Below are 14,238 nucleotides of genomic sequence, written 5' to 3' on the forward strand. Positions count from 1 at the left end.
TCCTTCAGCAGAGGAGTCTCTTTGAGTGCTTCTGAACACTCATTCCAGGTTGTGGCCATGGCATTTAAAAAGGAATCATAGTGCTGCAACTATGTAGTGTAAAAGAGACCCTGGGAAACAGCGAACCCAGTCAAGAACTGTTGTGAGTTCAGACTAGCTCCAAGGTTGGTCTGCATTTGGAACCTGTTGACTGAGGAGTGGGAGCAAGACCTGGAAAAGTTACTTTTTGACTTGCAATTGCCAGAATCTTAGAGCAGTTGAGTTTAGCTTCACCTGCTCTGTCCATGCTCTCCTTTCCCCTTCTGTTTGATTTGAGATTATTCCATAGGGGTAGGGAGAGAGTGTCCAAGGTTGGTTTTCTCTCCTGAAATCGGAGAGCTGTCTCTGATGCTAGATGGCTTTTCCACACAGCCCTATATCCCATAAAATCAAGGCAGAAAATCCCACAATATCTGCTTTGGACTGGGTTATTTGAGTCTACACTGCCATATATTCCAGATCAAAGCAGATAGTGTGGGATTTTATTCAGCTGTCTGGAAGGGGCCATTGATCTATTCCCTGTTGTTAAAGACCTTTCCTAGGGAGCATGGTATTGCTAAGTAAACACAGAAGGTAATTGCTGGGTGTATTGCAATATGCTCAATGATAAATGCGTCCACCAGAGGCCACAAGAAAATATTTTCTTTCAACATTTCATTGAACTCTGTAGGCATCCTCAATAACATGCACTTCTGGGAATGGATTGTGCCCATTAGGAAACTTTGTGCTCCTGACAAATCTATTTTAACTCTTTTGTATTATTACCGTATCCTAAAATATGTCTAACTGGTTAATTAACTGCCTAACTGCTAAGCATATAGCTAATTAATTTGCTACAGCCTAGAAAAGCGTAAGGGATTTTGACCTACAGCCGCAACAGGTTAAACTGCTGAGTTGCTGTACTTGCTGACCAAAAGGTCGGCAGTTCGAAACTGGGTGAGCTCCTGCTGTTAGGCCCAGCTTCTGCCAACCTAGCAGTTCGAAAACATGCAGATGTGAGTAGATCAATAGGTACTGCTTCCGCAGGAAGGTAACAGCGCTCCGTGCAGTCATGTTGGCCACATGACCTTGGAGGCATCTACGGACAATGCCGGCTCTTTGGCTTAGAAATGAAGATGAGCACCACCCCCCAGAGATGGACACGACTAGACTTAATGTCAAGGGGAAACCTTTACCTTTACTTTAAAGGAATTTTAAAATTTGAAAGAAAATCTTATCTCCTGTTCTGAGTAATTGTGATCTACTCTTCCAGGAGTGTATTTTTATTTTTTGATATGTTTGTGAAGTTCATTATGTCTTCTGCATTTTAAGACCCATTTCTAAGAAGTAGATATAGCTGGAGGATCTCTGGAGGTCATAGCTTTTGTTGATTGCTTCTTTCTTGCTGTTCTTTTCAGAATGGAAATGGTGCCTAAGCCTTGGAATAAATCCTTCCTGGCAGCTCGAAATTATATAAATGAAAATTTGCATGCAATGAATCCCGCCATGTTGGCTGTTCTTGACCTCTGGCAGACAAATTTTCAGTAAGCAAAGTTTTGAAAGCATAGATATAAGCTGTGAAAATGCATACTGTACATACAATGATTTTCCAGAACAGATCCTCTTGTATCTATAGAGAAATGCCTCTTACTCTGAAGGTGGTTTTCCTTGATGTCATTATTTCAGAAAGGTGAATGGTTGAGCTCCCAGCTCTTCAATGCGACACGTCTTTCCTTTCCTTTTACTGTGAAAAGATCCTTTTGTATTGAAATGTTAATTGCCTTTCTAATATGGTCTCCCAGTTCCATTTAAACCAATAGTTCCCAACTCGTGGCTCATGGACCACCAATGGTCTGCAAGAACAAAAATATGGTCAGTGGCCTCACCATTACTACACCGTTACTTTGAAACCACTCAATAACAAGAGCGACTGGTCTCACGAAACCCTCTTATTGTGCCGAGACAATGAGCATGTTAGGAGGAGAGAGGCTGACTGCCCACAAAAGATTACTATATCACATCAGCTCTAGATTAGTAAATTTGTTTTTCTGTGGGCAAGCAGATGGCAACTACTGGATGGCATATGTTCTGTATCTGAAACTAGAGCTGATGAGATCTGTCCAATCAATTTTTTTGAATAATCACCCCAAATAACCAAACTGAATCTAAAGTTGACTAAAAACCGATTCGTAACCCTTTTGGTGCTAATGTTGGAGAGTGGTCCCTGGTCAAAGTGGTCCCTGGTCAAGTGCCTGTGGTCAAAAAAGGTTGGGAACCACTAATTTAAACTAAGGAGTTCTTCTACCTTCCTTTTATCCATGGCCGGCATCACATTTGGATCAGGTACTCCATTGTCTGGACATCTGTTGAGCCTTACACCTCTGTGTTCAGCATACAGCTACTTTCTGAAACACAGATAGATTGTTTCTTTGCTATTGTGGGTCCACAAGAGAGCAGAAAGTAGTCTCTCAGTGACTGTTGCTGTGAGTGATAGAGGCCTCACAGCTCTCCTATGAAAACACCAGGCACCCTGTTCCCATTTGTCTTCAGGCTCACTTTATAGGAACTGTTGTTTCCTTTGTGGCTCCACTCCATAGTGTGCCATTGCTTGGATTTTTTAAAAAGAATAACAGGTATATTTGCATTCTGTTAAATGCATACCTTCCTCAACAATTATCTTTAGAAGCAAAAACCATGAAGGTCTGTTAGCTTTTAAAATGAAATGCCTCACTGGGATACTGTAGATGTGGTGGGAGTGTTTCCAGCAGGATTTTTTTTTCTACTCAGAATCACCTCCAATGTGGTAAATATTTATTTATTTACTACATCTCTATACTTCCATTCTCGGCCTGAGGGTGACTCAGGGCGGTTTACAAAACGGCACAATTCAATGCCCACAATAATATAAAAACAGTTAAAAACATTTAACATAAAATAGAATACAATAAGTAATAAAACCAATAAAAATATAGATCCTCCGCATCTCATTACCAAAATCATTATCCAATCGCATTGTCTAGTCGTTCTGAGATCAGGGTTTATCTGCTACACTGCATTTGAGAAAGCCTGCTCCAAAAGCCAGGTTTTGACTTTTTTATGAAATGTTAAGAGGCTGAGGGCATTCCTCACATCTATTTCAAGAAAGTGTGAACATTGCCTCTGAAATACCACAGGTAATGAAAAACGTTGGAGTAGGATGGTGTTGAGTGGAAAGTATTTCCCTGTCCATCTTTTCAAAATTGCAGAACAGGTCATTTTTCACCAAAGAATACCTCCTGGGACATTTCAGCCCAGTTTTATATTTCACTCTTGCCCAATTTGAAATGCTTTGTTTGCATTATGATGGAGGATGAAAGGAACTAGAAATAAATTCTGAAGTTGGAGTGCCTTGTGGTTGGAACCACGTTCAAACTGAAGGGACTTTGAATATCCTGCATCACAGTAGGTCTGGGTGTAGGAAAACTTTCCCTTGGATGAAGGGTATATTCGGCGTCTTGGAATGCTGTAGATTGTTTACATCCAAAGTTTTCCTCAGTCTACTGTGGGATTGTGGTTTCCCCCTCCTACTATTCCAATGCTGATATGTTGAGGGACACAGAGATCTTTCAGCAGGATCTCCCCAGAGGCCCCTTCTGCACTTCCCTATAGCCCAGAATCTGATCCCAGATTATCTGCTTTAAACTGGATTACATGAGTCTTCACTGCTAGATAATCTAGGATAAGAAGACAATCTGGGATCAGATCAGTGTGAAAGGGGCCTGAGGTTGGCCCTCTCCCTCGGACTTTAGAATGGACTACAGTATTTCTTGTAGTTTCTGTGACACCATTTCAAGGACCCAGAATCTCATTACTGTGACTAAAATGTTTACTCTTCCCTCATTATCTCCATTTTGGAAATCTCTTAAACCCCCCTCCCATACCATACTTTGCTCTTTAAAATATGAATACTTCCTTTATTTTGCTTCAAACTGCAAAATTTTATTATCACACAGATGAACACTCTCATTTCAGAGTATTTTATAACTCAGTGTACAGCTGTTAAATGTTAAAGGTAGGAAAGCAATAAAAATAATAAAGAAATGGAAAAGGACTAAAAGGAGATTAATTGCTGAAAAATGCTCACCCTGGGCTGCCTGCAGGAAGGCAAATAAAGCAACATTTGCTTAACTTGTTCTGTTTTGGCACTACCTCATTCTGACAGCTAAAGCCCTGAAGGAACTAATTGTTGTCAGAGAACATTATCTTTAAAATATTTCTCAAGTTAAGCCTGATCAGACTAAGGTTTCTGTTCCTGGCAGAGCAAGGCCATTAAACATCAGCGTTACTCATTTTAATCAGCAGTTGAGCCCATTTCCAAATGTGATATTTTCATCCCTGAAGCTCGGATTATTTTTCTAATATATGTGATAATTTTAATAGGAACTTAATAGGAAAGCTAGCTAAGTATGTATTCAATAATACATATATGTATAAAATAATATGTTTTATTAATATCGATTCCAGCTAAGGAAGAGATTGAGAAAAAACTTCAGAACTTTTTCTTTACCCATGTATGTATTTATTTATTTATTTAAACTTTTATATCCGGTTCTTCTCTACCTCCGTGGAGGGACTCAGAACGGCTAACAGCAAGAATTCAATGCTAACAATAAATAAAATATTAAAACAACATACATAAAAACAATAGGTTAAAATACATATAAGATTAAAATACAGGGGTGGGGTTCACAGGTGTGGGGATAGAGGGTTATGAAATGTTAAGGTATAAATAATTGTACAACCAAATCTGATTGTTCATATGTTTAATGAGCACTGAATATTCACTCTTTTGTATATCTTTTGCATATTTTTCCTTTTTTTATTTTTCTTTCTTTTGTTTTTCTGTTTTGTTTTCTACATACACTATAAAACAATTTAAAAAGATTAAAATACATATAAAACCATTCGCCAAATTTAAAAATGTCATCCAACTCAGTCCGCACATTGTGGTCCAATAACTTTAGTCTTTCCTGGTCTCCGTATGTCACTCTGTGAATGCCTGATTCCAAAGCCAGGATTTCAATTGCTTCCTGAAAGTCAGGAGGGAGGGAGCAGACCTAACTTCATTTGGGATAGAGTTCCATAGCCGGGGGGCCACCACAGAGAAGGCCCTGTCTCTCGTTCCCACCAGATGCGACTGTGAAAGTGCAGGGTCCGAGAGCAGGGCCTCTCCAGAAGATCTTAGCGCCCTTGATTGTTTATAGGGGAAGATACGTTCGGACAGGTAAACTGAGCCGGAACTGTACAGGGTTTTGTAGGTTAAAACCAGCACTTTGAATTGTGTTCGGAAGCTAATTGGCTGTGCGCTACCTGTACCCAGCTCCTATGAGCAACCTGGCTGCCGAGCTTTGGACTAATTGCAACTTCCGGGCAGTCTTCAGAGGCAACCCCACATAGAGTGCGTCTATTTGAGATGTAACCAGAGCGTGGACCACCGTGGCCAAGTCAGACTTCCCAGTTCTTCCCAGACTAATCCAGTTCAAATGCTACTAGACTTGTAATGTGCCCCTCCCTTCCCCTTTAGTGCCCCCCCAGTGTTTTGACCCCTCCTGCCTCTCTCTCTCTCCCCCCCCCTTGGTTCCATATCTGTTACATTAACTTGTATTTTTAAACTGTGATTTTAAACTGTTTTCTAATCTGTTTTTTGATAACTACTTCACTGGGGAGTTGTGTTCCCCCCTCCCAAGGCGCTTGTGCCCCGCTTTGTGACTGTAATGAAGTTTTGCATTGTATTGCAAAACACAGTAGCCCCCTCCCATCACATACTTATCATACTCACACATGTAAACATTTCTGTCAGCAACAAATTGCAGTTTGTAGCTTTTGCAATGAGTGATATCAAGAATTACCTTTTTAAAGAGTAATTTTCCAAGCTTAAACACCAACCTTAAGATATATATGAAATTATTAATGAGGGATCAAATCGATGTCATAATGGCAATAATAATTAAGCAATTCACCATAGAACCATCTTGTTCTGCGCTTTATTTCGGCCCTTTTATTGGCTGCCTGGACACTTTCACCAGCGGTTGTCCCTAGCCCCTGTTCTCTCAATTTCCGCACTTTCTGTTGGCTCCTTCAGAAATTGTTTACACTCATTGAGCCTGAACTCAACTATGACCTTTGTCTCAGGCTATTGTTTTATGATGCTGTTTTTATAACTGTTTTATGACTGTGTTATGTTATATTATTTTTATTGAATGATTTTAACTGTGTCTTTGTTCTTATCTGTAATTGTTGGGCTTGCCCCTTGTAAACTGTCCCAAGTCCCCTAGGGGAGATGGTAGCAGGGTATAAAAATAAAGTTGTTGTTGTTATTATTATTTGAAACACATCAAGATGAGTCCACAGCAAACAAGATCACTCTGCTGGCTGTTGTATTGGATCGCACGTCAGACACTTCCCAAGTGACTAGGACTGTGTGATGTATCGGCAAATAATGGATGCAGATCCCAGTAAGGTGGCCTTCTGCAGCTGGCAGATGGTAATTTTGTCAGCGCCATTGTATTTAAGTGCAGGCCAAGGTCTTTAGGCACTGCACCCAGTGTGCTGATCACCACTGGGACCACCTTTACTTGCTTGTGTCAGAGTCTTTGCATTTCGATCTTTAAATCCTCACATCATGTCAGCTTTTCCAGTTGTTTCTTTTCTGCTATTGCCTGGGATTGCAACATCAATGATCTATACTTCATTTTTTAACATGATCGTGAGGTTGTTGTTGTTGTTGTTGTTATTATTTAGACATTTGTTTCCAGGATAGCCCTTTTTTAAATAGCAGGAAGTGGCAGAGAGGTCAGCTAATGGGTCACTTTCTGTTAGAAAAAGAGCCCCCCCCCCACCCCGCCCTGGGAGTACCCAAAAATGGTTGCCTTCCACACTTAATAGCGATTAATTTGGGGGCATTTTAAACATGTGGGGACTGAGGACTACACAATGTCCTAGGGAGACATATGTGACACATGGGTCACATTCTTTACATCCTGATCTAAAAGAATGTATTGGTTAACTTATTAACTTATTATTCATGCATACCCGCATTTTACATTTTTTATTCATCATGGTTGATAGTCAAATAATCTATGCTAAAGGAGGAAAGGCAACCCTTTCCTCTGTGTATTCGTTGCTTTCTGCTTCTTAACATGATCCAGGACTCTTTCTTACGCCTCTGCAAAACGATTCATGCTGGTTTGCCGCATAAATTTCATTTCATCCCGTTTATTAAACGCATATATGCCTGCTTATGCCCACAGAGACCCTCTAGGCAATAAAATAAAATGCTTTCAAAACAATCAAGTGAATAAGTACAAATGAAAACGAAGATAAGCAACCACAAACGAAATCTGTAAATAAATGAAGATGTGTGATGATTCATTTAAACCTTGGTGGTTTAAACATTTCGATAAATTCGTCTGAAGCGTATTGTTCACGTCACACGCTGGTTCCCTCAATAATACGCATGTTAAGATTTGCATTGTACATGGATTAAGACCCCAAGGCGCAGTGCCTGATGGTCCTCATGGTTATAATCTAGTTTAGTGGTTAATGAAAATATAAGAAGTGAAAAAGTAACAACAAGCAAATGAAGTGCTATGTTCAGTTGAAGTGCCATTGCATGAGATCCGATTTAGAGCATTAATTTAGAGGAGAGAATGCTTAATTAGAACTGGAAATTGAAGCTGTGGCTAGGAGAAGGTTTAACTTGAGTCAGACAAAAGAAGATAACGAATTCTTAACAGATGGGAGATTCTTTGTTTAAACATTGAGCGGCATCGGCAATGTGAAAACCATAATTCAAACTCTTGTTTTTTTAAAATTATTCTTACAGTGATTTGAGGCTAATTGATAAAGCAGCATTCCATACTCGTATAGAATCTATGGAGCTCTCCTTCTTCCAGAATATCGTTGTGAAGCATATGGAATCTGCCAAAGATATCCTTTTTAAAAAGTAAGATTGGAATATATTTTATTAATTGCGTTGTTGTGTGTCTTCAAGTCAAATTGGTACTGTTCCATTTTCCGGGCAGAAGCCAAAAGGGGGTGCTAGACGGAGAAGGATAATCCAGTTTACAAGAGGGAGGGGGGTTTGAAGGAGTAAAACCATTTCCCACTGTTTTCTTGTTATTTGCTCCACCTATGCCACTGTTGTGGAAACAACCCTCATTTATGATATGGGAAAGTGGGGAAAGAATAACCAGCAAAAATGGAGAAAATGGTTTTCTTCCTTCAACTCCCCCCTCCCCCATTAAATGGACTATCCTTCTCTGTCTAGTGCCTCCTTTTGGCCTCCACTTGGATAATGAAACAGTGCCATCAAATCCAGGGAGCTTCCAGTGGTGCAGCAGGTTAAACCACTGAGCTGGTGAAGCTGACCAAAAGGTCGAATCCAGGGAGTGGGGTGATCTCCCGCTGTTAGCCCCAGCTTCTGCCAACCTAGCAGATCAAAAACATGCTAATGTGAGTAGATCATTAAGTACAGCTTCTGTGGGAAGGTAACGGCACTCATGCAGCCATACCGGCCACATGATGTAGGAGACATCTATGGACAACACTGGCTGTTCGGCTTAGAAATGGAGATGAGCATGACCCCCCAGAGTTGGACATGACTAGACTTCATGTCAAGGGGAAATCTTTACCTTTACTACCATCAAATCCAACTTTTGGTGACTCAATCACTGTTTTTAATTTGTCAGTTTTTTTGGAGGATGTTTGCCATTGTTTGCCTCTGAGTCTGGGAGAATGTAACTTGCTTAAGGTCATCTCATGGGTTTCAGTGGCTGAATAAGGAACCAAATCATGGCCTCCCAAAGTCCTTGTACAATTCTTTGTGGACTATGATGGGACGTTTTCATTTCATTTTGTTGCTGAACCCGTTTTCTATGAACAGTCTCTTGGACAATGGTATTCAGTTTTCCCACTTGCCATATACATTTTTTATATTCAAAAATAAAGAACAAAATATCGTGGACCAAAAATAATCCTAGTATATTGAGTGCTTTGTCCCACTGGGATACTTCTTTTGATGAGGCCATCTACACTGCAGAATTATAGCAGTTTGACACCTTTGTAGCTGGAATGGCTCCATCATGTGGAATACTGGGTTTTGTAGTTTGCTTTGGCCCCAGAACTCTCTGACAGAGATATCTCACAAAACTACAAATCCCAGAATTCCACAGCATTGAACCATGGCAGTTCATGTCGTGTCAAACTCCTATAATTTTGCAGGGTGGTGTTGCATTTTGGGACAAAATGTCCTATGCGATTGTTGAAGGAGACAAAGGGAGGTGACATACTTTAGTTTCTAATAAAAAGGTAAAAGTTTCCTCTCGATATTAAGTCTAGTCGTGTCTGATTCTGGGGGTGGCGCTCATTTCCATTTCTAAGCCAAAGTGTCGGTGTTGTCCGTAGACACCTCCTAGGTCATGTGGCCAGCATGACTGCATGGTGTGCCATTACCTTTTTGCCAGAGCAGTACTTATTGGTTTACTTACATTTGGATGTTTCCTATATGTTGACACTATTCAGGCAGACATGGACTTCTCCTTGGATGAGGACATTCAAGATTTACCTGGCACTCCCACATCACCACCATTGTGCATACATTGGAATTCCCTGGGCAGAAATGGCCCCAGAACTCACTTAATGCAATATTTTTATGTTGTTACATGTGGCCTAAGGGTCAGCTACACCTAATCTTGGGGTTTTAATTTCTCAATCAGTTGTCAAGGAGTGGAGCTTGCTGTCAGAGAAGAAATAATTGATTTTGAGATGAGGTTTCTAATCTCATCCTGCCATGGGCTGTTGCATGCAGATAGCACTGGCCATAAAATTGGCAATTGCACTGATATGTATTTGTGTGTGTATGAAGATGTTGAGGGTATATGTATAAAGAGTTTCCCCAGGAATAGGGAACCAAGTTTGGAGTGCCCTCCCTGATCACACTTCCCTGCAGCCTATCTTGTTTTATGAAACATTCCTCTATTCAGATATTTCAAATTATTTGGCAACATCAAGACTTTATCAGTTAGGTAAAAAGATTGTTTTGTGATATAACACCCAACAAGCGAAAAGATGGTCTATAAATATTTGAAATAAATAACTGCAGCAGTCTGCTGTTTACTTACAGATGTCTTTGCTAGTCAAGCATCCCAATAGAAACAGAGTGAAGTACAAATAGCCTTTAGCCAAATTAATGATAGCATTTTAATGATAGCAAATTAATGAGAAGTCAGCCATAGCAGAGCACTTGATGAACCAACCTGGGCACCACATTAGGCCAGGCTTTAGCACAGCAGGTTAATCACCAGCAGCAATCAATCTTATCAATTGAAAGGTTGGCAGTTCAAAGGCTGGATCGGGGTGAGCACCCGACCTTCAGCCCAGCTTACTGTCCACCTAAGCAGTTCGAAAACAGCTGTGAGCTGTGAGTAGAGAAATTGGGCATCGCTTAAGCAGGGAGGTATTTTACGGCATCATAAAGGAAATACCATGAAATGCCAGCGATCAAAGGAAGGAGGAAGTCTGTGACCAAGGGCTCTTTGTCATAGAGGGTGGAGCACCAACACTCCCCTGTGGCCAGAATTGAGCACAACCTCTGAAGTTGGGGAAAATGCCGACATAATACCTCTATCTGTTGTCTGTCCTGTTCTGTTTGGCGGCATTGAATGTTTGCCGTGTCTGTGTTCTGTGAGTCCCCTTCAGGGTGAGAAGGACAAAATATAAATGCTGCAAATAAATAAATACATACATACATACATAAATTGAGAACACAGAAATGCTGGACCACTCTCACAACCACCATGTCAGACTACACAGAGAAGCCATTGAAATCCACAAGCAGGTGGACAATTTCAGCAGAAAGGAGGAAACTATGAAGATAAACAAAATCTGGCTACCAGTATTAAAAAAACTTTAAAAACAGGACAGTAATTAAAGATCAACACTAAAAAACCAGGTGAATTCCAGACAATAATAAATCCGGGTCAGCTAATACCTCCAAACAAAGAATTCCCCCAGCCAGCAATCAGCCAGGCTTTGAAGCTGCAAGACCATTCAGTGCTAATCAAGGCGGCCAATTGCAACTTTCACACTTGCCTCAAACAGAGAAGAGTTCCTTCTCCCACCTTGGACAGTCCACAGATATATAAACCCCAATGGCCTAGTTTCCAACAGACCTCACAACCTCTGAGGATGCCTGCCATAGATGTGGGTGAAACATCAGGAGAGAATGCTTCTGGAACATGGCCATACAGCTCGGAAAATTCACAGCAACCCAGTGATTCTGGCCATGAAAGCCTTTGACAACACACTTTGAATATTACTTTCCACCTATTTTTTCCTACCCAGCTGCCATTTTCCTCGCACAGAAAGGTAGTTTGCAGGTGATTAAAAGACAAGATTTAGGTCTAGTGCTCCATAGTGCAGGCAGTTGATATTGTAAGTAATTGGATTTGTTCCTTTGAGAGGTATTCATTTGTTTGATTGATTGCATTTCCCTCTCCTGTGAGGTCAAGATGAATAACAATTATTCTGACAGGAGTTGGGATAAAAGTCTGTGATCTTGTAAATCATATTAATAAAGCAAAATGGACCTTTACTGTTGGTGTGTATGTATGATGTCTGCCATAAATCTTTAATCTCAGGGAATTTAAACTGGTTTTTCCTAGTTAGTTAAAGAGGCTTCTTTGTGGGCAACACAACAAAATATTGCATAGGAGTGGGGAATTCTGCTTTAGAATTATGTTGGTGTGACAAGTAAAATTGCGGAAAGGTATGTTCAGGTGAATTTCTGTTTTGAAACTCTTCCTTTTCCTTTCAGGTGGTTTACAGAAGTGCAAAATATCTATTATCAAGCCAATAAAAGGAAGCTAGTGCCCACAAATGCCGTCGGTCCCAAATTAGATGCTTATTTCAACTGTGCCGCAGCCTTAATGACCCAGCAACTGCAGAGTCTGGCTTTACTTTCAATGCAGGACTTCACAGATTTAATTGTGCAACCTCCAGTAAGTAGGATTCATTGGCTGGATGACAAGTCTCTCTATGTCTGTTGCATTCCTTTCTTACAAAATGGTATTTTTTCCAAAAAAGGGGGGCTTATAAAGGTAATCTCATTCTACAAAGACAGATTTTCTGTTTTTAAGCATGCAGCATTTTCATGCCGTGCTCCATTTGTAAAGGGGAAAAAAATATTCCGCATTTCTAGCCTCAGATCAACAAAGGAACACAAAAAGCAAGTACTTTGTTTGCCCCATTGAACAAAAGAGGCAAAACCATAGATGACCAGAGGCAGTTTTCAGGTACAATGCATTTGAAATATTTATGGAAATCATAATAAAGAATGAGGCTTATGAAATAAAAGTACACAAGGTTTCAGAGAGAGGTAAATACATGTATAGAGGAATGGTTTTTACAAAAACTATAATGTAACAGACAAAAACTGTCTGTTACATGTATTTATCGTGTATTTAATTGAGAATGCAGTTATAATATATAGAAAAATCACGAACAGTAATATTTTTTTTGTCGTGTCAGGAGCGACTTGAGAAACTGCAGGTCGCTTCTGGTGTGAGAGAATTGGCCGTCTGCAAGGACGTTGCCCAGGGGATACCTGGATGATTTGATGTTTTTATCATCCTTGTGGGAGGCTTCTCTCATGTCCCCACATGAGGAGCTGGAGTTGATAGAGGGAGCTCATCCGCCTTTCCCCGGATTCGAACCTGTGACCTGTTGGTCTTCAGTCCTGCTGGCACAGGGGTTTAACCCACTGTGCCACCGGGGACTCCTACGAACAGTAATTAAAAACTTGGCATTATACTGGATTTCCTTTGACCAGTAGCTGGCCACTTGGATTGCCTCTGGTGTCACTGTGAGCAGGTTCTCCATTTTGCATGTGGCAGGGCTCAGGCTGCATTGTAGTAAGTGGTCTGTGGTTTGCTCTTCTCTACACTCACATGGCATGACCTTCACTTTGTAGCCCCATTTCTTAAGGTTAGCTCTGCATCACGTGGTGCCAGAGCACAGTCAGTCCAGTGCCTTCCAAGTTGCCCAGTCTTCTGTGTGCCCAGAGGGAGTTTTTGATCCGGTGTCAGTCACTGATTGAGGTTCCAAGTTTTAACCTGCCACTTTTGGACTCTTGCTTGCTGAGATGTTCCTGCTGATCTTAGGAAGCTATTTCTTGATTTAAGGCATTGGCTTGCTGGTTGATATCTGAACAAAGGATGGGCCAGAGATGTCAATGCCTCGGTCATTTCATTACAGGTTGCTACTTCCCAATGGATGTCAGGTGGTGCAATACTGGTTAAACAGTACAATTTCTCCAGTAGTGTAGAGCATAGCCATCTTGTGAACTGTCTGTAAAAAGACATAAAATAAAGTGGCAATCATATATATGGCTTACAGTATTCAACATTAGCCTTTTGTATAAAACTATGGCCCTGTCTACACTGCCATATAATGTACTTTGAAGATGTGGCTTATGTTTGCCTTGAGTTTTTGCATTGATTTTTATTTTATTTTATAGTGTTACTTTTACTTTTATTATTCCTTAAGTTTTATTTTGGACTTTTTGTTTTTCACATAAACTAAGTCTGGAGCTCTTTGAGCAGGGGTCCTCAAACTAAGGCCTGGGGACCGGATACAGCCCTCCAAGGTCATTTACCTGGCCCTTGCTCAGGGTCAATCTAAGTCTGAAATGACTTGAAAGCACACAAAAACAACAACAGTCCTATTTCATCAGTCAAAAGCAGCACCACACTTCTCATTGAAATACTAATAAGTTTATAATTGTTAAAATTGTTCTTCATTTTAATTATAGTATTATTTTAAGTGATTTTTATGTGCAGTGTGCATAGGAATTCATGTTTTTTTCAAATTATAATCCGGCCCTCCAACAGTTTGAGGGACTGTGACCTGGCCCTCTGTTTAAAACATTCGTGGACCCCTGTCTTTGAGCAATGTTTTCCCCTTTTCTGCATTTTGTACATACAACTCACTATGTTCTGCTGGCTGCTCTGCCATGTTGAAAGCTGTAAGCAACTGCTTCAGGTGATGCCCAATGTTGAAAGACCACAGCTCCCATCATTTCTCACTATTGAAAGGCTGGCTGGGGCTCATGGGTTGGAATCCAGCACCATCTGGAAGGCTGCATGTCCTTGCTTTTGCATTGGGAATGAGCTTGTATAAAAG

The 14,238-nt window shown here is 40.6% G+C and overlaps 1 protein-coding gene across 1 annotated transcript in view; it reads left to right on the forward strand.

Annotated features, from left to right (window-relative positions):
- The window catches only part of DNAH7 (dynein axonemal heavy chain 7), a 184,480-nt gene that overhangs the window by 20,324 nt on the left and 149,918 nt on the right, over positions 1–14,238 (forward strand). Inside the window, exons 8-10 of the mRNA XM_060780806.2 lie at positions 1,437–1,562; positions 7,883–8,002; positions 11,873–12,056. Coding sequence (XP_060636789.2) covers positions 1,437–1,562; positions 7,883–8,002; positions 11,873–12,056 — 430 coding nt within the window. The remainder of the gene's footprint in view (positions 1–1,436; positions 1,563–7,882; positions 8,003–11,872; positions 12,057–14,238) is intronic.

This window comes from Anolis sagrei, chromosome 1 (genome assembly GCF_037176765.1).
Source record: "Anolis sagrei isolate rAnoSag1 chromosome 1, rAnoSag1.mat, whole genome shotgun sequence".
In the NCBI taxonomy this organism is placed as follows: domain Eukaryota; kingdom Metazoa; phylum Chordata; class Lepidosauria; order Squamata; family Dactyloidae; genus Anolis; species Anolis sagrei.